A 26,938-nucleotide genomic window follows, 5' to 3' on the forward strand; every position below is an offset into this window, starting at 1 on the left:
CTTTATGGATAATGTATGCTTTAGCATTCTGATATGTTCTGGGGTCGGAATAAAGTGCTTAAAATGCATTCTGCATTTTATTCCCTACCATCACTCTGGTAAGCCAGATGCTGTCAAGAAAGCCTGGTCTTCAAGAGGACTGTAGTTTTCTGAGGCCACCAAAAATAAAGAAGCGTTGGTATCATACCACAGTCCATAACCACTTGGGTTTTTTGATAGCCAATTTATGCTTTCAGAGGTAAATTTCAGAAGTTAATAGAAGTATCTAGTAACTGTTGAAAGACAATAGAAAACAAGAGCCATTAGAAGTCTAATGGGACTCAATTTCTAAATACCAGAGATGTTCTTAAGACATGTCCCCTTGTTTCAGTGTTGCAGACCAGTTTATTAATAAAGACACAAATGCAGTTTTTTATCTTCACCAAGATAAACTCCTGTTTTGGCTCTCAACGGTATCTGCTAGCAATTTTTCTACATCACTGCTAGTAAAGTGCTAGCAGCAATTCTTCTATTTCTCCTGTCAACCAAGCTTTATTCAAGTTTGACCTTCTCTTTGTCAGACAAGCATCACTCATCTCTTATGATGTGCTAGCTTTAATATTATCTTTCAAGCGTTATGCAGTGTATCTTCCTAGAATATGCTTTAGCAACACAACTTCCTCTAGGCTTACATACTGTAATATTCTGTTCTGTAGTGATAATATTAGCTTCTGGGTACAACATTTATTATCTTAGCATGGCTTAATTTGCGTTATTGTTTTGGACAGACAATCTACTTCTTTAATGTGCTGCTTTTATTTTATGCTGTTTGTCATCCTTTATTTCTCTTTCTTAGCAACACATACCTAATAAGAACTGTCCAGCTCAGACTACAAAATACTTCTGACTGGGTACTTTACACATGTTATTTCTTTGGAACAGCTGTATTGTTACCTAATCCAGCACATACTACATCTAAAGGGTTTGCTTCCAGGAATGACATAATTATCAGTCAGTTTGACATTCTTGTAACTGTTTTGCAGAATTACAGATTAAAATGGTACTTTCAGAAAACAATGAACTTTAAATCTTTTTCCAATTTGGTGTTGTACACTGGTGCACACTTGCAAGAGGGGGAAAACAAGGTAGCACACACAATATTATTTTAATTATAGGGTTTCCTAAGAGTTCAGAATTTTACAACTTTATTGCAGTTCTTGTGCTATGGTGGCACAGTTGGTGAACTAAGGTTTTTCAATTATTAAAGAAAGAGAAGTGTATTAGGATGATGCTCTGCTGCTCAGAAAAATGCAAGAGAGAAGTAGGACACAAGGCTTGAAGGAGGCTTTTGATTGTGGGCGATAGGGGGAAATAATCTTCTGAACTTCTTTGATATAAAAACCTCTGCTGAATGATGAGACCGTTGTCCAGTTGTATTTGTGATGGTATTGTAAGTTACAAAAGCAAAGGTTTGTCTTCACTTCTGTATCTTCCTTGCTAATTTATCTTTCATGCTAGAAGAATCTGCGTTTTCAACATCCTTCAGAGATTTTTTTTTTTTCTAGGAAGTTTGGGTATAGAAACTAGTTATCTTGTATGATGAATATCTTGTATGATGAATTCCTATATTGTGTGGTAAGTTACAGGTGGCAACATTGCTATTAAAAATGGGTAAATCACACCATGTGTTAATTTGAAAACAGTTGAAAACAGTGTAAAGTTCAACTTTTATACAGTCAATCATTTTCCAGACTGAGTTTGAATAGTAATTATGTACCATTAATAAACACTTGCTGGAAATTTTATTTAGCCTTCTTATAGCCTTTAAACTGATATATGGACAGAAAATAACTTGGGGTTTATTTGAGGAAGCTGAAAGAATGCCAAATAATCCTCTCTCATTGCACACACACTCCCCACTCCTCTCCCCATCTGGGGACTAACTTACCTCAGTGAGTACTTGTGAACCGTTTTCAGCAGACGCCAGGGCTTAATGGCCATGTTGAGTGTTATACAGCCTTTAAATATCTGGAACTTCTTATTATTAATGGAACCTTAAAGACTAATTTTAACTAGTGAATACTTTTAATTCTATCTTTACCTCAAAGTCTATGTCCCCTTATGGGAGGCTTAGGGAGTCGTAGTAAAGAAGGAGGAGTAGAGATAAGTGCTAAAGAATGGTATGGAGCTGGAGAGAACTTTCTAGCTAAGAATGGGCACTTTAAAATATGGTTTGCCAAATATTCCTTGAGGTTGTCCTCTCCTTCCTAAAGTTTTTGTGTTCTATTGTTGACTTGTATAAATTTTGCATAGAAAATGAGCTTATTTGGAGAAATGTGGTATGAGAGCTGATCATCATGCTTTCTTTCCTGTAGTTAATGATATGCTACCTTTTCTTTTCGTATTAATTTTTATAATTCTATAAACTTAAATGAACCACAGAAACCTTGTACCACTAAAATATCTTTAACTAAGAGCATTTTCCCCCCTGTTTTTTACCAGTTACCTGGTTGAATATAATGGAGCCTGCAATTATAAGAGTGCCTAAAAAAAAAGCGGGAGGGTACTGGGGGTGTTTCCTTTTGCCTTCAATATTTGACATTTGTAAATATAATTTTCAGTAGTAAATAGCTGGATGATCATCCTACTCTTCATCATTCCACTATTCATAGGGAGTGCACTGAGCTGAAATAGCAACAATTATGGAGCAATATGATTCCATGGATTTTTGCTATAATCCTAGCAAAACACCCTCTGGTTTTCTAAAATGACATATGGTATAGAGGCGTAATATGAAGGCTATACTGGTATTTCAGGATGTAGTGAATTTTAAACACCTAAGGAGAACCAAACTAATATAAATAAATTAAGAAGTGCCCCATAGGGTTAACTAAATGAGCCAGTGATTACACTGTTCTTAGTATGTTCGTATTTTTTTTTCGGTTAGTTGTTTGCCATAGAATGTGTGGATGACAGAAGTGAGTTCTATGAAGATAAGCTCTTTTAAGTAAATCATTGTCATTCAACAGTATAATAGATGTCTAGCGTTGTATCCTTGATTTGAAAATACATTCAGTGGTCTCTTACATAATCACAATTAATTTCTTATCTACATCAAGGAATGTTGCTGTCTATTCTGGTAGCCTAATGACTACTGAAGTGAATTGCTTGGTGACTGCACTTCCTGATTTGGTGCTCTCATACACACAGAGAACGCTTCCTTCATTCAGATAATTTCACTCATGGCGAGTTCAGAAGAAGCAGTAAAAAATGAAGTTTTTTATCTGAAGATGCAGTCGTTTTTTTACAAAGAAGAGATGCTCTCAAAATCTCATTTTGGGAAATTTACATCAGTTGTCTGCTTTATGCAACTTCTATTGAGAAAAGAGGCCATTATACTGGTGCATTTTTTAATATTTTTTTTAGGTAGAAACTGCAAAGAAAACAAGTTAAACCAAAAATGTAATACCATTTTTGCCTTCCTAATTTTTGATTGTTGCTCTCCTTCCTAAATTTAGCCAAAATTAGGTTCCAGTAAAGGAAGTGTAGTGAAATTAGATGAAGCTGGCTGAAACCCCAGAGAGGTAAAGAAAATTTCATATGTTCATCTCTCATGCTCTGAAATACAAAATTCCATTTAATGTGGAAGACAAGTCTCAACGATTTGGTATTTTCTAATATAACTTTCTAAGCAAGTGAATTAAACATATAATTCATGTGAATCTTTAGGCAGCCGGTAGCAAAGTACTTGCAGACTTTAAACGTTGCATTCCTCATAAATAATACTAAGATTTATGATACATCTTTAAATGTCAGTATTACAAATATTATTATGATTAGATATTCTAGAAGGAAGGTGGCATGAACAGATTATGGTGAGGCTTCTTACTTTACAAGTCATCTCATGCTTAAAACTTCCTTTAGTCCCCAAATTTCTCTTCACTTTTTGGGCTCGTCTTTTTTACAAGTTTGAGAATTAATTCAGTCTCTCCTGCTTAGAGTCCTTGGTATATCCTCTCTCTTGATCTCTTCCCTGCATTCACCTGTCCAAATGCTGCTCCAGCACTTTGGTTTTAACTACCACTCTTATTTCTTTTAGCCCTCATAAAAGCATATCCCATTTTGTTTCCACAGCCAGCCCAGCTTACAGTCATCTAGTTACTCCTGGCTCTGCTCTTACCCTGCTTGTGAAAATGTTATAATGTTATACTGGGAAAGTAAGATCATATGGTGGTCCAGATCTTCTTTATATGCTCATGGAGAAAGAGGAGCCAATCATATCTGATGTTGTCAGACAAATACATTCATAAATAGGAAAGAAAGAAAATGTAAAAACTTTAATAAATCTTGAATAAATCTACTCAGTCAAATGATGGTAATTTGACAACTAAAATGCTATAGCTGGTTTTAGTCAAGAATTCATTTCTAAGGCGAAATAAAAATTCTATTATTTCTGAAGGGGTGGGGTGGGGTGATGTTTTGAAGTGAGAAAACATCAGAACAGGTCATGTCCCAGCAGAAACAAAATAGTAATGGATTCTTTTAAAATATGACAATAAAAATTGATAGCATGCTGATTTATATTCAGAAGAACTGTGAAAAGTATCAGTTAATGGCAAGCAGATATTCTTGATGCATGGAAATGTGGTCACTCTATTTTTACTAAAGCGTGGCATCTACTATTAGTAACAGCCTTAATATTCTGTGTAACTCAAAACATAAGTTTTCCTTGGAGCAATAAACTATAGTTCATTTTTTTAGGCATACTCTTTCTAAAAGGATTGTTCACAATAACTGTGAAAGAGAAGCTAAGATCTGTGGTCAAACATAAGAAACTGGCAAGTTTTGTGGTCTCACAAAGGTGAAGAGACCGTAGCACAGTTACATTTTCTGTGGACTCAAATTCGGTGTTGTGGTAACTAGTAGCTCAGTCTTCTTTAACGCTTTTAAATAATACAGAAGCAGATATAATCTGACTGGTAAAACTTGTTTTGACTCCAGTTTTTATTCTGCATGTTCTTGTGCATGTGCTTTGTTTTGATCACAGAAGTGGCCTCTAAAATTAGTGGAACAATAGAGCCTTTTTAGTTCCCTGGATCGTCACTACTGTACTGTATGCACCTTTACACTTGTCAATATATTTTTCATGTGTGTGTTTGAATGTGATATTTTCTTGTAGATAAACTGGTTTAAAACTGAAACGTGGTGTGTGTTTAAGCTGTAAATGATTATATTGTACTGTATGTAATGTGAGTTATCTTCAAATATCTTAAAAATACGTGAACTATTTAAAGGGGCTGTAGAATGTGTACTCCATTTGGGGAGTAAAAATGGACACATCAGTAAAGTGACAATTAAAACAATGCTGTTTCATATATGCACTGTACTATGAAGTTTCAAAAAGAAAAAAAAGACACTTTTGGTGAAATACTATATGAAAATCATTTAAAATGTGCTTGTATTTTTCAGTTGACAAGACAATAATATACGGGTAGCTTTTCATTGTCAGCAAATATTTCCTGTCTGATAGTAAATGTGAATACATAACATTTTTGCATTAAGCAATTTCTAATGACATATAGATGTATATATCATATCTTGTACTTTGACAATTTTAGTTCTATTGGCATTTGGGGATAATTTCTGTAGGATAGAATAGTTACAGTTCAGAAGTTTTGTTTGGCTTTTTTTCTTTGATACCCTAAGTAGAAACATTTGCTTTTTCCTTTAAAATAGAATGCTATTTTTTTGAATACTGCAACTGTATTAAATATATATTCATTAATATTAAATATACTTTTAAAAATCCTAAAATATATGTTGAGGTGGGATACAATATATAAATTGTATGGTATCTACACAGTCCTGCATAAGCGGCAGGGCTTCTTATCTATTAAAAACATCTTTTTGCTTGTTTAAAATGTAGTGACAGTGGTCTCACTGCAATAATAAAGCTAAGCACAGGTGTTACTTGGATTCTGCTCTGCACAGACAGTTTTTTATAATATAAGATATTTTCTCAGAGACTGTTCTGTCTAACCTATATTCCCCTTCTTCCCAATTCTCTTTCAGATAGCGGTTCTGTGGATGAAAAGGTTTAAAATCATGTATTTACTATAGGGATCATGTATTTTGTTGATGTTCGTTTGTGAATTATTTGACCTGTTTGGTTCCTTCATTTTAGTTGTGAAATCTGCATGTTTTTCCCAGCTTTCCACTTTTTCATTCTCCTTTAAGTGTATTGCGAGTCTGTTGCATTTATAAACAGGATAACCCTCACTGTTGTGCTTATCATAATTGCCAACACAGGGGTCTGCTACTGTCAAACATGATATCTGGGTTTTTTGACTCTAATTATCATCTACGCTGCATACACTATAGGACTTAAAGGACAACAATATTTGGGAAGCAATATCTTATCTTCCCATGGGTTCTTCCAGTGTGTTTCACTAAATGCTGAACACTACAAAAATGTATTCCAAAGCAATAGTTACTCTAGCTTTGGCCTGGAGCTGACCCTGCTAAGCATTTTCATATTAGGTGTTATATGTTTGATGCAGTTAAATTGTGCCCAAGACTTACTAAGAGCAACTGAGTAACAGTACTTTTTTTGGTCTTTATTAAAGGCTCGGATAATAAGTGGAAGTTCCTTGGATACTTCCAAGCTTTATGCAGTCCAGGCATTTAGTGGGTAAGTACCAATATGACTGTGAATTTTGTTATACATGTCTGCAAATTAGCCTCATAGTGTTATGGTATTTTTTCTAAGCTTTGTTCTTCGAAGAAACTGAATTATTTTAAAAGGAAGATAGTCAGTTTTATTGTCTATGTCATCTTTTAATTTTTAAGTCTTCAATTTTTAAGAAAGTAATAGAATTCAGTTTGCACAGGTCAATGGCATGGCAAGATTTTTTACCTCTTTTATGAAAATTAAATACCCTTTGAAGCTGTAATTTAATTTTGTCTTCATTTAGTTAGTGTGTAGGAGTATAATAATATAAGTCTAATATTTGGAATCTAAAAGGTCATGAGAAAAAGATTTTCCAGTATCTAAGAGTGAATGTGACAGAAACCTATACATTTTGTTTGGTTGTCATCAGACAGAGTTAATTTACATCGAGTTCCAGGGATTCCTTTCTTTAAGGAAAATCTATCTTTCCTGTTTGGATACCTCTTTATTATTCAGTTAGGAAAGAAAAAAAAAAACAGTAAAAAACATTGGTAAAATCTATCAGTTACATTAGTTAAAATTTAAATGGAATATTATCCTCTTGCTGGTACACTGTTTGCTATAGTTATGCTTAGTTAGAAAGACAAGGTGATGAGATCAAATCAATTTATCTTCCATCTTCTCATTTTTACCTCTATATAGCAGATGCTAGACACTATCAAGTTTCCCATTTAGATTCCTTTTTTTTTTTTTTTTTGGGGGGGGGGGAGGGTGTGTGTGTGGATGGTATCTCTAAAAGGTACTAATGGTATTAATTTGTTCTAATATCGCTCACATGCTGCTGTGGAAGGTATAGTTAGAATATTATTTGTACTTACTGCTAAACCTTAAAGAAATTTAAAAGCACTCTCCAGCTTTTCAGCAGCTTACATAGTTTCTATGTAGTTTGGCGTACCTCAGTGTTGTATTTCTTCCTTTTCCAGCCCATAGAAACTTCACAGTTGCTATAAAAGTGTGAGGCCATATGTGATATTGTACAGGATTAGTTGATGAATGCAACATGAAACATTTTGAATATTGTATGAGATATTTGATGTGTTGGGTTTTTTTTATTAAGATGCTCTTTGTATTAAAATAAAATTATAGTATATTTCTCTTGGCTCACAAACTGCACATTGCTTTCATCTTGATCAGCTACAGTTCTCTTGTAAGGTCAAAAAGGTCAAAAATATCTCAGCACTAAAATGATAACAACTTTTGCCTTGTCTGTTGATCAGCACTATTTCTCACTATGCCAAAACAACTGCTTCTTTGAATGGGATTTTCTAACTACTCTGTTCTCTATATTTTAAAAAACAGAACAATATAAGTGCTGTGAATTTTCTTTCCCAACTTCCAAATGCAAAACTTTAGTATTTCTGTTGGAATTCTGTTGTCAACATGAAAGTACCACTTCTGAAGCAACTTTTTTTCCTCTTGATTAGATTACTGACTTGAATACTTTTTCAGCAATGTATTAGCCACAAAAATGTTTACAAAAGCTCTCTATGCTCACGTTCATATTAGTCTTCTAATGGAACATGGAAGGCTTTCATCGGATCCATTGCAACTGTGCTAGCAAATTATTGTGATAACCTTTTGATTTGATGCCTGACAATTTGTATTTGATGGCTTCTTTGTTGGAAAACATTAATGCATATCAGAACCAGAATGCATCACAGAGGCAGCTTCTGATATTTGCCTCAAATTCTCTTTGTCATATCGGCAAAGAAATCGTTTTTTTCTCCTTTGTTCTATGAAGTGTCAATTCATTTTTACTCATAGGCTTTGATGGACTCAAGTTTCAGTAATTTATAATTTGATGCACCACTAATAGTAATGTACCTCACGACTGAGAAGCAGGAATCTGACATCTTAAAAACTACAGAGTAAGCTGTGGTCTACTGAAACTGAAGATGCTCATACTCAGAAGCTTTAGTGTGTGAGCCTGGCACAAAACTTTGAGTTTTGTGTATTAATAATGATGATGATGATAATAATAGCTGTTCATAGCTTTCAATAACTGCTTTTAAGAATTTGATGTATAGTTTTCAGAACTAATAAGAGAACAACATTTAACATCAAAATGAATTCAAATTCTTGAAACAGTGTAGAAATTGGCATTCTGAGATAGTTTTACAGGTGCTGTTCAGTGCAGAATTGTATATGACATTCAATGCTGTATTCCTAGAATAAGAAGAAATATTTTTTTTCCTCTAGAAAAGTCAGAAAGTTGAAACTGAAAATAAAGCTAGTCCAAAACTGGTTTGGATTTAATATCTGTGGTTTTCAATGACCCAGTTCCACTCACTGCATATGGTTAGGCTTTCACTGCTTAAGCTCAAGAATGATTTCTTAATATAACCAAAATATTAAGGAAAATTTTCAGTTTCACATGATTTTTTTTCTTTTTTCCTTTCTTCTTGTTGTTTTGTTACCTTTTATTGTGTGCCCTCCATATAAGTAAGCTTAATAAGAGAGAGATCATTCTATCAAACTGCTTGCAATCTGCAAACCAAAGAGAAATAGTTTAACATCTAGTTACTCTGTAGTTTAGGAATAGCATTTTGCAATCAGATTCTGTAAGTGTAGGAACTGACAATCAGGTAATGATATCTATGCATGCAGGAAGCTGCATGTGATCATACAGTTTTGCTGTATGCACTACTTTCCTTAGCCAATTACTTAATTACAGTTTCCTTGTAGATGTAGGACTTAGAAAAGTAATGTATTAGAGTGGATAGAATTCTTATTTTTTGTGGGTTTCACACAAAAAATAATCTCATAGATGTAAGGAGACCTTTTGCCCGTGACAAGGACTATACAGACAGAAGTTGCTCTTTTTATGCCCTCTCTTCCATTCACAGGTGAATAAATTGAATTATTGAGTCCTCTGAGTATAAATTGTCAATCCCTTGTACAGGTATCCTGTAACCACTGCATAAGACTACTTCAGATGACTGACAGTAGCTCAATACTAGCTCATGTTTTTAGATTAAACCTTACTCTTTTTGCTGACAAAGTTCGGACTGAGCCCCTGTTCCCTTTGCTGTCTGCAATCTTTGTGCAAGCCCCTGTTTCACTATCACACTCTGAAAACAGTGATGCCATTTTCATTTAACTTCTCATTCAGCTGAAGAACGCTGATACCTCAAAGACTTTTGTGCCTCTTGTAATCACATTTTCTCCTGCATGCAAAAACTAATCCTGAATTCTATGATCCCTCAGCCTCTTCACTGCCAGCACAACTTTCTGCAGCTTTAGCTATGACTCCTCTTCCCTCTTACTCTCCCCAAAAGGTGCCATTTGAAGTGAGGGGAGATTCTTTTCATCACAACCCTTGATACCTTGCTTTATAAAAGTATCTTAATTGCCTCTTTTCTGCCTTACTCTTCCCTCTCTTTCATAGTACAATGCTGTGAACCCACCTCACACGCACCAGCACATCCCAAGTCTGTGGCACATACCACAGCCCTTCATTCTCTGCAATGATCACCCCTATGCTGCATGGAATGAGAGAAAAGCCAGGGCAAGAAAGAAAAGGCAAAGACCAAATACAGTTGTCCAGGGCTTCTTATGCTACTTCTCTGTTAAAAGCAAAAGCTCCACTTTTCCTGTTCTTTCCATGCCAGTATCAAATAACATCTTCTTAATTTAATTTTTCTTCTTCATTTTATTAAAGTTGAGGTATGATAGGAATTCATCCTTTCAGTATTTTTGAAAATTATATGTCCATCAGCTGGGTTTTTCATCAGATATATCTATCTAGGGTAGTACTGTTTTACTTTTCCCAGAGACTTGCTCTCTATTAACTCGTTGCTTGTCTGATGTCAGTCATATCAGAGACTGATAATTTTACCACATGGCCTAATCCATTCTGAAATTTGCTAATGGTTCACAGATGGTGCTGCATGCAGACAATCACTGTTTTCCTTCAGTGGCATATTCTCAATGGTAAAACAAATTTATTTTTCTTGAATTCTCTGACAAATTCAAATAGATGATTGTTATGCAGAATATCTTCAGAAGCACACAAAAAATAACCAACATTACAGGTTTTCCTTCTTCCCTTGAATGATAACTTGTGTGCCTTCAACTTCATCATCTATGTCAAGATGTTTTTGAGTTATTATTGGAGGTAGGGAGGGGAGTAGAGAGTTTAATGTAAATTAATTGTAAATTTATATGAAATAATGTAAATTTAATGAAACCTAAATAACAGTTTGTCTCTGGCTATAGTGTTTAATGTTCCAAAGACTATATGCAGAGACTAATATTTCACTGTCAATACAGCATTGCCCAGTTTGTTAGTTTTGCTAATGTAGCTATTCTCCCTTTTTTCAACAAATCTGATCTCCCAATCCAGATCAGTGCGTTAATCTTTACTTCCAGCTGATAGCCAACAATCTTTGCGTACTTATGGTCTTCTTAAATGTTATTAGAAGGACTGAATTTGTTCTTGTACAGAAAATCTGTGCGTAGGAGAATTTCTAGTTCATATTCCCAAAGTCAGGGCTGTTTCAGTAAAGATGCAAGAAAAGTACTAAATATGCAGTTCTCCAAGAATAAATTGACGTGTGTTTTCAGCGCATATATGTATTAGTGGAACTGTATTTTCCCACTGGATCTCCCAGTGGATTCTCTTACTCTCCACTTAAAACTGAAATATATCTTCCTAGGCAGGTGTACATTTATTTTTTATCTGTCTGTGAAATAGGAGAGTTTGATGGGTCAGCCTTTCCATGTCTCTATTGGATATTGTGCACCTTATTGTGCACCAATCCCCTCTTGTGCTGTTATCTTTTAGTTTGTTCTGTGTACTTGAAATGATTTTTTGGTTTAATTAGTTCTGTTGTTTCTTTCCTGTAGTGCTTCTAACTAAATATTTATAGTGAGGGTTACAGGGACAAAACCTAATTAACAACATTTTAAAGAATATAAAATGATATTCCTGCTCTACTCCCAGGAGTAACATGGAAATGACTTGCCTACAGACTGCCCCAATTACTTCCCCTCCCAATATATGCAGGAGTCCAACGGCTATTACCGTTCTCCTTCTATATGTGCCTGTATCCACAGACTACCAGTCTTCACCCTAGGTGGCACTGATCAGAATTTCTGATGTAGCCCTTCTTTAGCATGTTACCTTGCTTATGCACTTTCCCTCTGTCTTCCCACCAAAACCAAAACATAGATGCACAGGTTCACATCTGCTCCAGCCTCCTTCGTTCCAGCCTGTCATACTATTAGGTCCTCCACAGTTATAAATGTGGTCTTTGCTGTTGTTGTCATTCTCTTCCATTGAATCCCACCCCTCCAACAATCCTGACATCTCAAGCCACTGCAAGGCCACCTCTACCTGCTCCAGGCAAACCCTTGCCAAAGCTGCTTTTCTCCCTGTTGCTTTTTAGGCTTCAAAAAGAAAGAAAGAGTCACTGTTTGTCCCAAATTATGCAGAAGCAGCTGTTGGACCCAGATGAATTCGAAGATTGATGAAAAGTTCAGAAGTCCCTCATAAAGTGAGAATTCATATAAACTTCGTGGAGTAAAACTGGAGAACAGTTCTGAAAAATAGAAGCAGTGCTGCAGTTGTGGAAAGAAATATTCTTTCCCTCAAAAAGAAAAAAATTCAAACATAGATTTGAGGTTTTAGTGAGGGGTTGGGTGATTTGGCTTGCTGGTTGTTTTGCTGGTTGTTTGGTTTTTGTTTTTTTTTCTTGTTGAGAATTGTTGTGCCTGTAACTAAGCTTAATCGCATCAGGAATGCAGGGAGACCAATTAATGGTGCTCCAGGGACCGCATAAGGTAGTGGAGAAGTAAGAGACAAGAGTATAGTTTTCCTTCTTGAAAGAGAAAATTTGACAACACGTTCATTCATGTCAAAACACAGAACACTGGCTACTAAGCAACACAAGCCTCAGTGTCCTGCAGGTAAAGCAACTGCTTCAGATAATTCCTTGGATTCCAGTCAACTATTACCATAAGGAACACATCAATTTCTCATGTGGAAAACAGGATTTATTATTATTTCACTAGATTCTTACAGAGAAGGGTACCCCTTTACGATGAAAGCAATTGGAAACATCTTGTCTTGTGGTTTCTTCCTCTATCATTTATAAGCCGATCTCTTAAAATACCTACTGGTAATCAAAAGACAATTGGAAGTGGGTTTTGAAGCACACTAACCCAGAATTACTATTAAACTTGTGGGTGCCGAGTACAAACAATATCAAGAGATTTTTAGAACATAGCTAACTAGAAACACTCTGGACACCAAACCATGTCTAGAGGTTTTCCACAATTGCCTTATTTCTCTACAGGGTGTATATTCAGTCAGTATTACTGAAGTGAGGGAATGCATTCAGATAGTAATTTATTCCTAGTTGTTTGCAGTTGAAATATTAACCAATAACAAGTCTTAACCTGGCTTCAAACTCCCCCCAGTCAACATATCTCTGATACTTGAAAGATCTCTTGTTTCAGCAAAGTTTTTAATAAATGTGTTATTTGTATTTCAAGATAAAGACTAGGTGTTACAAGTTTGGTGTGGTTTTTTGGTTGTTTTTTTTTTTTTTTTTCTCCTTCTTGGTAATGCTTCTACAGATAAACACAAATATACCTCTATATGGTATTCATGTTTGGCCTTCCATTTTTTCAGTCCAGATATAAATTTTTTTCTCCTAGAAGACTGTTAGCTATTCTTGAATGTGGATTTTTTTCCTTTCTATATGCTGCTTCTTAGTGATCAGTAATAGAAGTCCAGTAAGAGCCACAATTTTAGTCATATTTTGTGTTATAGAGCAGAATAATAGATGAGAGTGATTTTATGGACGTTGCTTGTCAGAAGTAGCTCTTTGTGGCATAAGAATGCCTTATACACATGATGAGTTTTATTCACTGCTGATGGAACTGCTCCTGAATAACAAAAAGCCTTCAGAATGTGAGTTTCTGAGTTTATCTCTTAGTCTATGTACATCCACTTTGCACAACCTTAGAAATGTTGTTTTGTTGCTTTCATGCTTTTGCTGATATCTGTAGATATATCTAGAAGTTGCAGTCTACCTTGATCTTCATGTTCTTGAAAAGAAGATTCTAATAGCAAATCGCTGCACCAAAGACTGTTTATGTGAACATAGAAAGGAAATGCATAAACACTCTATGCATACTTTTTGCTTTCTTACAGAATGGTGCAGGTGAATCAGAAGAAGGTATGGGAGAAACACTTTGTCTCCTAAATTGGTAGGGTAAGAGTTAGGATAGTGTTTGGAAGGTGATAATGCTTCTAAAGTTTGAAATAAACTCTCCTGTACTCTAGGTAAGTGCTTTACCCTTTCAGCTAAGATATGAAAGGGTTACCATTTTTTTTTCTCTTTTAACTAGAGGGAACTCTACAAAGAAAACTAGAGGGATGCCTTTGAGGATTTTAATATAGCCAACAGGCAATTTGGGAATTTTCTGTGGAAAAAAATGTGTCAATATGGACTTGATGCGTTAGAAGAATTAGATGTAAATCCTGAAGACAGTGCTTTTAAAAAAAATATCCAAATTGCACAACTGGTTTGAGCTAGACTCCTCTCTCCTGCTATATCTGTCAAACTTCAGCCATAACTTGAAGTTAGTAGAACTGCTTACTTCTTGCTTACCTTTTCAAGAATCTTTGTTTGAAATTTTACAAGTCAAGAATGATGTGTCTAGATTTGCTCTGAGAGGTTCAAGACTCTTTTCACCCACTTACTGGCTACTACCAGGTCAGTTAAAGCTGTGCTCTTTATTTTCAAGAATTTGTTCTTGTTTCAAGTCTACTGCCTCTTGCTGATTTCTCGACTTCTCCCATTTCACCCATCCCCTTAACTTCCAGCTGAAGTGTGCTTTAGGTGCCATCCACACCGATAAGGAACTTGCAGCCTCCCAGATTCTAAGTCTTCTCTGCACTTTTCATTTTGGCTTAACTCTCCTTGTTTTATGTTTAACTGTCTTATCAAAGACTTTCTGATGCAGAAATAAATTGTCTTGGATCTTATTGAAGAAGTTTTAGTTGAATGCTACCTAGACTCAAACATGTGTAGGCTGGGAACAGTTAGTTATGTGTTCCTAAATCCATGTGATACCATGTCTGCAGAAATTATTAATCAGAGATGGAAATGTTGTAAAGCTGTTTGGCCATTGATTCCATGATGATACAGCATGCTGAAAGTTCACAGCTACATAAATATCTGGATTTAAAAGAGAAATTAAGGTTTGGGGGATTTTTTTTTTTTTTGTTAAGATACAGTCTCACCACCTTCATTAGGTTGGCACCGATGTTTTAGTATTGCTTTTAATTTGTTTTATCTTTTCTGCTCCAGGAGGTTTATATTATTATTTTGATTAGATGCTATGATCCTATGTTAATGACAAACACAGGGATGCATATTGTCAAAGGTAAACTAAGCTTAGCGTGTTATTGCCTCATCTGGGTCTAGGAAGGTCTTCTGTTTTTGCAAATTAATTTGTCTTGTAGGACTTCCTATCCCAACCTTATAAATTCTCACAAGCTTTATGCAAATTGTTCTTTTTTTCTTTCCCTTGTTGATGCCTTTTCATTATGGCCATGTTGATACTAAGGAAACCATTTACATAGGCTTCAAGGATGGTAGAGGGAATTCAAAATGAATCCTTGGTTTTATGGTATTGCAGCAGTTCTGCTAAGGGAGTGTTAATTTTGAGAAGGATGTTTGGATTTTTCTCTTCCCTATAAACATTGAGATGAGGTTTTCCTTCTAGACAATTTTTGCAGCACTGTGAATACTCTGTCTTCATCAGTGTTACTACTTATTTGCTCTGGTGTAATGGTCAAGAATATCAGCAAAAGTAGTTTTAATGCAGTTGTGCTAATGCTTGGGGTTTAATAACATTTTTTTAGTTTGGGCCTTAGGAAATAATTTTAGTGTTTAGAGGGTTTTGCATGGGTTAGTTTTGGATTGGTTTTGGTGGGGTTTTTTGTGTTTCGAAATGTTGAAAAAAATATAAAGGAAAAAAGTTTACAAGTTGAAATGGTGGCACTTTGAGGCCAAATTGCCTGAAGCTAACTTAAAGTCATTTTAGTTACCTAGCATCAGCTCCCTGTAATGTGACAAGAAGCATGACAGGAGAAAGAAATGAAGTAAGAACTTCTCTGCAAGAGATTTTTTCTCCAAAAGCTGAGATGGTCCCCGAGGCCTGTTAGCACAGTTTGGAATATCTGTTAGTCCTCTTTGGCTTGCACCTGGGAATGAATGTTGAACAGATCGGTGATCAGAAGGCAGAGAGAGGCTCAAACCTGTAGTCACAAAAAAAGTCTGGTTTTCTGCCTCAGTCAGAACCTGAGCATCCATCAGTATATCCTGAGTGTGATTAATTCAAATCTTTACTACAGAAATATGACTCACAAACATAATTTCAAAATTTCCATGACAATAATATACATACTCATTTGAGCACACAGTCTGTCAAAATTTGAATGCATACAGTCTTTTAGTGTAGCCTAGTCTACCCCAAAATTTTCTGACAGCTTCTTGAATTGGCTAGGATAACTGTTTTTTTTTCCTATGGAGAGATTTTGCTCATTTTTTATTTTTTATTTTTCATTTCTTAATATAGTATTTTTAGGTCATATTAAGACTCCTTTAATCCAACTTTCATTTTCAGAGCTATTTCTTTGATGGCATTTTAATATAGTGAGGAACATGAAAAGCTGTAAATCCAGTCCTGTACTTCTCTAATGTGACTATTTTCTTCCAGTATTCATATACAATTGTAGACCTCGAATTCTAGTTTTCCACTCCAGCAAGAAGTATGTATTGCTACCCAAGTGTGGATTTGTGGGTCTTCAGACAGTGTGGCTGTCTCAGAATTATTTTCATTAAATTACATGGCTCCATTTTTGTTTTTACAAATGCCACTGGCTACATTTTGTGATTATAATATACAGCAGTGATACATTTCTTCTTCCCTTCCTCACCCCCAGCTCAATTTTCAAAAAAATTAATCTCAATTTTCATGATATCAGACCAGCTTTATAAGCCGTCTAGGCGTTTTATCACATTTAACTAAATAAACTTAATTAGGCTGTAAAACAGACTAATCTAATCTGAAATATTATGTAATCCTAGGAATTTAAAGACAATGAAGTATCCCAGTAACCTAAAATGTATCTTCAATACTGAATGATTTAAAAAACAAAACAGTGAAACTTCACCTTTTCATTTTTGTGATTATTTTCATCTGGAGAGGAACTCATTTACACAGACCTTAAAGAGTGGCTGTGATTCTTTCCAAAATCTTTATGCCTAGGAATGAAAAAAAGAAGAAAAAGTAAAAACCTCTTTATATTAAATAGTGAGATGTTTCATTTTTAATGGCAAAAATACCAATGTTTTTGCAATGATTTACTTTGATCAAATACAGGTTTTGTGACATAAAATTGATACCTCTTATAAAACTGTATTTGTTGAATATTTGTAATGTTACTATAACTTAAACTGTGATTTTCTAAGAATCACTAGTGAATACGTGCAGTGCCATAGCTCTCAATTTGTAATTCAGTCCTCTGAAACTGGGGACTGAATTGGAAGGAAAAAGGTTGGAAGTTTTTGGACAGCTAAATATATCAAGTATACAGCAGAGTACCTCGCCGAGGGTTTTGAGTAGTTTAGTAGAGGAACAGTCTGCTTAAATGGGCTGAAAGGAAAACATAGCTGATCAATTCTGCATCTGCAAAAAAATTATATGTATGCGCGTGTGTGTGTGTATATATATATGTGCATACATATAGATCATCTGTCACGTTCCTCACCATACAGACTACCTACCGGTTACAGAACAGAAATTGTTATATATTTTACTGTTGGGAGCTGCATCTGAACTACTACACTAAACTGCCAGTCTAGAAAAAGTTCAGATTTTAGTGGAAGATAGAGTTTTTCATCAGAGTTCATTCTGAATGTTTTGATTATAGCTTTCAAGTCGTATTTTTGTCTGTAATAAAGAAGAAAGAATAATTTGAGTGAACAGTGTGGGCCTGATGAACACTAGCAGGATCAGACTAAATAAGGTATTATTGTTGCTGCTGTGACTAAGTGGAAATCGTTTATTATAATGCTTTAAAGCTATTCATGTGACTTTAACTTTCTTCAGCATCCTACTGACAACCTAAATATTTGGTAATCTCTATGAAGAATTGTTCTTCATAAGTAAAGTACAGACAGGTGCAATCCAAATTATGTTAAAATATCATGTGACACCAAAAGTCAGATCCAATTTTCTCTGGAAAATTGCACCAGACCTGCAATCTCCTTGCACTGAAAATGTATTTATGCTTTTCTCACCTCCATATTATCCTATTGGATTTTGGGTGACATTTTGAGTTAACAATTTTGCCAGCTCCCAGTTTATTTGTAAAGAAATTTAAAAATCATTCCCCAGTAGATCAGTCCTGACTTAGTAAAACTCTAGAATAATGAGTTTTCTGTTGTCTAGTCACTGGTGGAGATGAAGTGAAGCCAATTGATTGTGTAGGGTGACAGCTTATCTGATTATCTGTGTGAACATAACACATCAGTGTATTCCGTGCTATATCTAGAATCACGGAAAATGGGTCCACTCAAGCTCTGCTCAAGACTGTGAAGCAGAATAGATCATTTTTAGGCAAAAAACTTCTTGCTGCTGCCTTAGGCAGCTTGTTCATGATATGGGCAGTTATCAGTTTCAGGCACAGTGTATGATACATGCACTAAGTTCTCATTTGAGTATAGAGAAAAATGTCCTAATGGGTAAAAGATAAGAAACGCCAGCTCACCAAACCTGGAAAGTTCCAGTAAGTGTAGGAATATTTGTACCATTCCTTTCAAATTCTTTGCAATAAGAAGAATAATTAATGATTCTCATGTGACAAGTTTATGTCTTTTATACATTATTTTGTCCTTTTGCCTACAAATTTCCTTTGGACCAACTGGCCTGTATTCTGTACAGGAATTTTTTACTGAGTCGGTCACAGCTGTTAATGTATCTTTTATCCAGTGCTGTGAATAGCTCAGAATTTATTGATCCACCTTAAGGCCATTGATATGAAGTCAGCTTGTAGTTCTCCATTCCTTACTGCACTGGTAAACAAATGACCTTCTATCAACCGAAAGATTTTAAACAGTAATTTCAAACTTAGCTCCTTTGTTGACTACTTTATTTTTTTTTTTTAATGACTATGACTACATTCATGTCAAAACTTAAGTACTTGTACAGAAGTATTAGCAGTAATATCAACCATTTAGAATAGGGCTATTTTGAAAGAACATGCTGAATTCTTTTCTGGTTAAAGGATTTTCAACAAGAAGAATACCTCATACTGTTGTATTATGTACTGTACATATTTGTTAGTATTGAGAAATTTACCGATCTATCTCTTTTAGAGACTTCAGGTTAAGCTTTCATTTTTCAAAGTCTTGGAAATAATTCCTTTTGTACATCAGGGGGGTTTCAGAGCCTAGAACAAGGAATGAATTCTTCCCAGATACTGTTTTTATATCTTTAATTAGATTTGGTCAACATGGATCTAAATGAAACTGCAAACTTTTCCTAAAGCTCAAAAATTACTTTCAATTTTTGCAGAATACAAAATTGTCTCTGAACTAATAGGTGCTAATACAATAAAGAAGAACTTGGGCCTTGTCTTGTAGCTAAATGTTATATAACATTCTGGGGAGTATATAAAGCTCATGTTTATTTCAAGTTTCTGCTTTGGGAACTAGTAGCTTAATAGCAACTCACATCCCTTAAAAAAACTTTAATTAAGCCCCTATAATAGGAAATTATCTGTATTCCAGATATTTTATTATTATATGGCCCACAATACACCCCATAAGTGCGATGCCAATTAATGACATAAACTTAAGAAACTTTCTGCAAGACCTTATCGGTTAACAATAAAGCACCTCAAAACTTGAAAACATCACAGAGAAAGAGCACCCAAAAGCATTTTCACCTTAGTCAGCTTCTAAAGATCCTGCATTTTCTTTGCTGTAGTATCTTCAGAAAGCAGTATTTTGAATCAATTTATACCCTTATTCTTCACTTCATTCTGAGTGTGATCTGTGACTCGGTCCTGCACAGTGCCAAAAGACTGAGTCCCATTGTGAAGGGTTTGAGGAGGTATGTCATCTCTCAGAATCAAGCAATTTAATCTAACATTAAATGTCTGTTGTTTTTTTTTAAATAACAATATACAACTTAAGGATGAAAGTATTGCTTCATTTCTGAGACATGTCATGAGTTAAAATATATCTATTATTTTCTTTGCAAGGGAAAGGGTGAAAATTTGTTGTTGAACAGGGTTTCCCTGAAGAACATCAGTGCTTGAGAAGCTCAGAAGTTCTCCTACTAGGAAATAAAATTTGCTTTCCTACCAGCTTTACTCCTTCTGGCTATGTGAAACTAATTTTTGCTTTGCAAAATGTTAATGAAATGTGATTTATTTTATTTTTTTTAACAAATGGGGAAAATTATACAATTTCTGGAAAAAACTTTAATAGTTATAATTCATTAGGGAAAAAATAGCATTTTCATCATCTAAATTTAGCATCGCATGAAAAAGAATATTGAGTTATTAAGACAGGAAGGATCTTTGAAGTCTAAATGGTTGTTGGTGTTGGGAGAGTTGGGCATGGGGCTTTTAGAATTTAATCTCAATTCGATTTAAAGTTGTGGAGAAAGATTCTTGACTTTGTTAAACCCATCCGTTTTGGGCATTGAATCTTGTGTATATCAGTGTATACACTGGAAGATCTTTATCAAGGTCTTTGCAGGTATGTTGTATTACAAGATTAAAAGAATGTGTAGATGATTCTGAAGGGTATACAGTTGGACTTGATGATCTAAAAGGTCTTTTCCAACCTTAATGATTTCACTTCTCTTTATTTATAGTTCTGATTGATGGGTTCTGTTGGCTTGTGTTGATTCATCTTGCAGATATTGGCACTGGAGATACAGAGTCTGTCCCCAAACTGCCTACAGTCTGGTATATTAGCATAGCCCAGCACTGATTTCAGTTTATATCAATATGCTAGGCTGCAAATTGTAACAGCTGAGGTCTATGATTTATAATTCCTTTTGGATCTAGCTGCAACTATGGAACTCTGTAACATCTATATCCAACAGGAATCATCAGCCAGAGTCTTGGCTTAAATAAATATAGAATTTGTCAACTCTACTATTGGTGGGGGGTTATAATTCACAAGTCGGCAAAGGAGTATTTGGAACAGTACGGACCCTTCAAAGCAAGTGAAAATTCTGTTGCTAATTTCAGTTGAATCACTTTTCACCCAATAATTGTGATGCATATAAAGAAAGCCAGGGCTTTCAGATGATAAACTCTTTGCTGTGACATGTACTTTTATACACAGAGATAGAAATAGAACAACTGAAAAGGGTATTTCAGAGAAGTGCTGAACACGGAGCATGGAGGGGAAAATGTTGGGTCTGGAAAAATACGGTATCCTAGCTTCTCTGAGAATCTCAGAGTATCTCTGAATTAGATTTGGCAAGGTATATAGCAATCTTCCAACATTTACTGTGGAAAAAGTTCAGGAGCATAATACCTTTGTTACCTTTTCTGAAGAGTCAGGGACGATAAAGCAGGTTGTTCCTGGATCAGTGTGTATTCTTTTAAATCCTGTTGGTGTGTCAGCTTTTCATTCTTTGAAGTGGCTCCAAGTTTATGACAACAATGATATCCTGTACAATGTTGAGCTCCATCTCAGATATACGAGTCCTTTTGATGGAAAGCTGCTGTTAAAACGTCTAAATCCATGGTAAACAACTTTAGGAGGTATTAAACGGTCTTTCAGCTGCTATTTGCTTTGGGTGAATGTTAGGAGAAAAAAACAGCCACACCAAGAACACTCTCATTATTTTTTCCTAAGAATTAGAACACTTAACTACTTTAGCTGATAACTGCTAATTTTTATTTTAATTATAAATATAGATATTTTAAGTATTTTATTTTCATATATATATATATAATTATAATGCATTCTTAAGGATGCAAACTTGTAAGCTCCAGATTTTTATTTTGTTCTTTGATTTTTCATCTACAGTGCTGGCCGTGGGCTGTATGGAATTGATAGTATGCCAGACCTGCGTAGAAAGAAATCTTTTCCCATTGTTCGAGATGTGGTAAGTAACTTCTGACGCTATCAAACTGTTGATTCATTTGTCAGTTGTCTAGGACTTTCCTGTAATTACTATTGTGCATGTGAGTGATAGTTTGTCAACAATTGTTTCATGGAAAAAAGGTATCTTGAGACAATGGGTTGAGGCCAGTAAAAGTCAATGATGCAGTTGTTACAATGCACTAGATAAGTCTGGGCATCTCATCAAATATTTAGATATTACTTGTTAATCAAGTAATGTACGTTTTGTACAATAAACTACTCATTTTCATGTTGAATTAGTTTATGAAGACAGCTGTTATTGAATGCTTGGGATACTGATTGACTTGATTTATTACAATACTGTGAGAGGAAGAAAGTTCCTTTTAAAAAGCAACTCTGTTTCAGTATGAATGTTTTAAAGATTTATGCATACTTTTGATACAAGATGAGGTATGTTATTTTAACAGTTATTCTAGACAATAATAATCTAGGCAAATAAATTTCAGAAAGATGAACAGAATTGCAGTTCCTTTGAGATTTATTCTGACTTCTAGTCTAAACAAGATTAAGTAGAATCTCTCTGCTCTGAAGAATTTCAAGGGCCATTCACATTTCTGTTTTTCTTTTACTGACACACAGAATTCATAATTTGATAAAATACATACTTAGTCTCTGGGTGGTGGTGAGCCTACAAACCAGTTTCTCATTGTAAGGAAATTTATAAGGAGTCAGCCAAAGTAAATTATTACTGTAGATATCTTTAAAAGATCAATCTTTGTGAAATTATTGCTCAACATATTCTTAGGTACTCTGTTCAGTTCCTTTACAGCGATATACCATACTATCTGAAGGGTCACAAACAGAAAGCACAGCAACCATTTTAGAATAGAATTTGTTCTGAAATTAATGAAAAATTGCAATTCATAACATAGTAGAGCCTGTATTCACTGAAACCATCTTTTTATAGTAGACATTTCACTTTAATTTGTATTATACATGAGTACAATCGACAGCTGCCTTATGATGCTTTCATGCATAGTAAATAGCGCTTTGTTTTATTCATAACTGTTGGAACTGTTTACAGATAGGCATAGCTCTGAACAAGTTAAGACATCAAAATCTAAATATTAACTATTGACTTTGAAAAACATAATATTTATCAAATAAAAAAAAAATCACATTTTGAATGGTGGAATAAAACTTTTATTTTATTATTCTAATATGTTTATGATTGCCATGTTATGATTACTACTTTAATGTCCAGTTGTTGAAGGATAACTTTTCCTGAATGAATTCTACCTTTAGAAGTTTAAGTTGCAGAGTTTTAAAACTGAAATTTATTCCGGAATTTAATCATTATGGACTTACAGTATAGCACTTAACTAAATGTTCTTTAAAATAGTAAATTATATAACAATTCAGTTCTGCAGTTGTAGGTCTTCAGCTGGTAATTTTTTTTTAATTTAAGAGGAACTTATTTCAGACTTAGTGTAGGTCATCTTCTATGAGACATTATTTGTGTTTGAAGGTATGTGCATTTCAAGCAGTCACCTGTGAGCTCTGAACTTATAATAGATCGACTCCAAACCATCTCATTTAAATCAGTAACTTAATTCTCAAGTCCTTGTAAGATCTAATACATAATAAATTATCTTTTTATATGTTTACTTATATGGCTGTTTCAGAAAAATATAAATAATATTGCTGTAATTGAGTGCTAGACTTTTTCTGACACTGACTGAAATAAATATAATTTTATATCTCTTTTTTGTTGCAACAAATCTGACAAATTATTAATATTCTTTATAATTTCTTTCCTATCTTGGCTGGATTTTTCAGGCTATGGTAAGTGCTTTTATACTGATAAATGTTCTAAAATTGTCGTAATAACTCTTAGGGCATTTGTGAATGTCATAATTTATGATGACCTTTTATTTGAAAAATAGAAAAACTATTTTATCACCAAGAATTTTATCCTAAGTGAAGTTGTGTCTTATGTGAATGGCTTATTCTCTGCATCATTTATAGCAGAAATGTTAGGAGAAGTTTATGTTAGAAATTTATCTGTGTATTCCAAAATCCTTTCTAATGATACGAGCAGATTGTTTAGCACCCAGTTGCAGTGCTTCCCCTGTGGAACAGCCTTAGATACCTAGATAAAGAGTTGAAAGTGCTCCCTGCTTTTAAATTTTCTTGTATCAATCAACAAAAGTTTTGATCTCTTGTAAAAGGTGAATTTCCCAAAGCAAAAAACCAAATCTCAGGTATGATAGTGTACTTTCTGATAAGTAGATTAATGACTCATGGAAATATTTTTCTTTTTCCCCTAACTCTGGCACTTGTAAAGGTCCCTTCTTATTTTTGTAGTCTCTCTGAACTCCCGGTTTCTCTGCATTAGTTTTCATGCTTTCAGCATGGTACCTCAATGTAACGTTTATCAAAATGATATACATAATCTTAAATTGATATCTTTGATTCACATTTGTTTCCATAAATTTACATTTTGAAAAATCCAGTTTTCAACAGAAGCCTTACTAGGTTTTTTTTCCTCCTAAATCTGTAAGTTTTTCCACTAATGGGTTGAGACGGCTTTTCCTGCTTGTTTTGGTTGGAGTCATTAGCGAGGATAAGGCAGTCAAAATCCATTTTCAGGAACAGTTCTCCTTTGCTGCAGTGATGAATTTCAGTATGGGTCATTATTAGAGTTCTAGTAGAATATATCTGCTATAGGAGGGAAAAATAACAGAAGGAGAAATGATCCTTCAAGTGCAGGAACAATACAGAGAGCTGTTAGAATAACAGTACAGGGAGCTTGAACAGACTTCTTTAATGTGGAGCCAGAACGGAGTCGAGTCGCTGTAACTTCTACTTTTAAACAAACATGTTCTCTCTTTTGTATCAGTTAGAGCTTTAATTTGGGGTGGAACTGCAGGCAGGGAGAGGGATAACAATAATTACAGTGGACATTAGAAGTGCTTAACTCCCGATGGCCAAGTAGGTGTGGTGATCTGCCCAGTCATAGACAAAGGTATTTAGCTCTGTTTTTTCCTCTCGTTATGCTTTAGTCTTTGCTTCTGTTAATGCAAGTCATCATTTCAAATGTTACGGAAACTCTCGAAAATTCCTGGTTTCATTTGATTTAAAGGTGACTTTATATTTTACGATCACTGTAATCAGGCAAATTGCTTCTTTTGATCATTCAAGAATGTATACATAGCTTTGTCATTTGATATAAGAACACAGGAATAATTTGTGAATCTTTGCTGCAGTTGTGAAGCAGTCTGCTTGCTTCATACTGTTGAAGTGGACACACCATATGAGAAAACTGTCCATTTCATCTAAAACAGTAATGCACTGATACTTCTTTTTATGTAAATGTCTCCTCAACAAAAGCCTTTATAGAGGCTAGAGCTCGATTATGGTAGTTTGGACTCTTTTAAGATTGAAGACATCCATATAAATTGCAGTTGCCACATTCTTAGGTTTTGTACATCATCAGAGTAATCATTAGATAAAAGCCAAAAATCTGGAATATTTTACATTAAACCTATTTGCACTCCATTTTCTTAACTTCTTTAATCGTTAATAGAGAAATTGGCTTAAATATTTTAATGTTCATACATTAAATAGATAAACCATAAAAATATTCAAACAGTATTTGTATATTTGTGGGGGTTTTTAATTCAACTAAAAGGAAAACATAATAATATGATTATATTCCTCTATTTTACACCAGTGTGTTCCAAGAATTAAGAACTAGTTTTGGAGAGATTATGAAATTATTGATGGATTTGGGTTTTTTTTTTTGTTGTTTTCCATGCTATTTCTGACTAACCTTAATATTCAAGGTAAACTTAAAGGCTGGATGGGGCATGCTCTAGTCTCTTCTATGAAAACGAATATGAAGAAAAAGTACAATGGTATTACAGTGGTGGCCAGTAATGATCATGTCGTTCAGCTGAATTGCCGTTGCCTTTCTAAATCTGTTTTCTGGCCTTAATACTGCAGTTCTGTTGAACATTTCAGGATCAGACATCAAAATTTTAATAGAAAAATTATGGAAGGTGGGTAAGTAATTTTGGACAGTAGCTTGTTTCCTTTTGAGGGGGTTCTTCTTCCTTCCCCTCTGCCCCACCCCCTCCCAAAACAGAGTGTAAGTCTGCCTTTCAAAATAATAATGTTAAGATCCCCAGAGTGATAAATTACCTGTAGTTGCTCAAAAATAAACAGTTCTGAAGTCGCACAACTTCTAAATGCTCAAACCGGTATTTTTTTTGTCAGATTCACCTCTAGTGGGTAGCTTTTACAGTGCATTAAAAATATAACAGGATCGGGAAAGTGGTAACAAATATTTTGCCTTCAACTTTTTTTTTTTTTCCCTAGTGATAGCAGTCTATAGATTCTTGTAAAGAAAAAAACTGTGAAAGAAAAAAAGATCAGGAAAACAGAAACCCTCTGTAAAAAATGAGGAATGAGTATTGCATGGCACAGCCAGCACTCATGAACAGTTGCAAAACGTTAGCTTGACAGCTCCTTCCTCCCCGCTACTTCAGCTGCTCAAAACACAGCTTTCTTTTATTGCATTGTGGCAGGCAGCTCTTTCTTCACCCACATAATTTTCCATTTAATGTTTAATTGTAGCTTGAGTCCAATTCTCTTATGGTTACCATTTTTTTTGCTAGAATGACTTCCAGTTATATTAATTTATTTATTTAAGCTGCTAAGGCAAAATTGAAGGTGATGCATAAGACAGTGTAGACACAAGTTATTAGGGGCTCTAAAAGGACTTGAGCACCAAGGAGGCCAAGTTATTTTACATCATGTATCAGGAATTTGTTAAAACATTTAAAAATTAAATAGACAATGCTGTGCTTTATCATCTTCTCTTATTGGTTTTGTTGGGTTATTTTGTATAAATTTCTCCATATGTTTATGACACAATAGTACCTGCATGGAGATCTTTAACCTCTGTAGGTCAAATTCCCATGTAAGGAAAGACATGAGGTAGTGTTTGAACTTTGCTTTGAGAGGGAGCAAGTGTAAACTGCTGAACAAGTCTTGTGTCCTGTTAAAAGACAGTACGGAAAGG

General features: G+C 34.6%; 1 protein-coding gene across 5 annotated transcripts in view; it reads left to right on the forward strand.

The window, feature by feature from the left end:
• Window positions 1-26,938, forward strand: part of UNC13C (unc-13 homolog C) — a 233,908-nt gene that overhangs the window by 70,491 nt on the left and 136,479 nt on the right. For 2 of the 5 annotated variants that reach the window (XM_040601366.1, XM_040601368.1), the window contains exons 3-6: window positions 6,052-6,074; window positions 6,606-6,670; window positions 21,793-21,871; window positions 23,689-23,694. In XM_040601366.1, coding sequence (XP_040457300.1) covers window positions 6,052-6,074; window positions 6,606-6,670; window positions 21,793-21,871; window positions 23,689-23,694 — 173 coding nt within the window. The remainder of the gene's footprint in view (window positions 1-6,051; window positions 6,075-6,605; window positions 6,671-21,792; window positions 21,872-23,688; window positions 23,695-26,938) is intronic. The other 3 variants (XM_040601367.1, XM_040601369.1, XM_040601370.1) reach the window with 2 other exon arrangements.

Source organism: Falco naumanni, chromosome 7 (assembly GCF_017639655.2).
Source record: "Falco naumanni isolate bFalNau1 chromosome 7, bFalNau1.pat, whole genome shotgun sequence".
NCBI classification, from domain to species: domain Eukaryota; kingdom Metazoa; phylum Chordata; class Aves; order Falconiformes; family Falconidae; genus Falco; species Falco naumanni.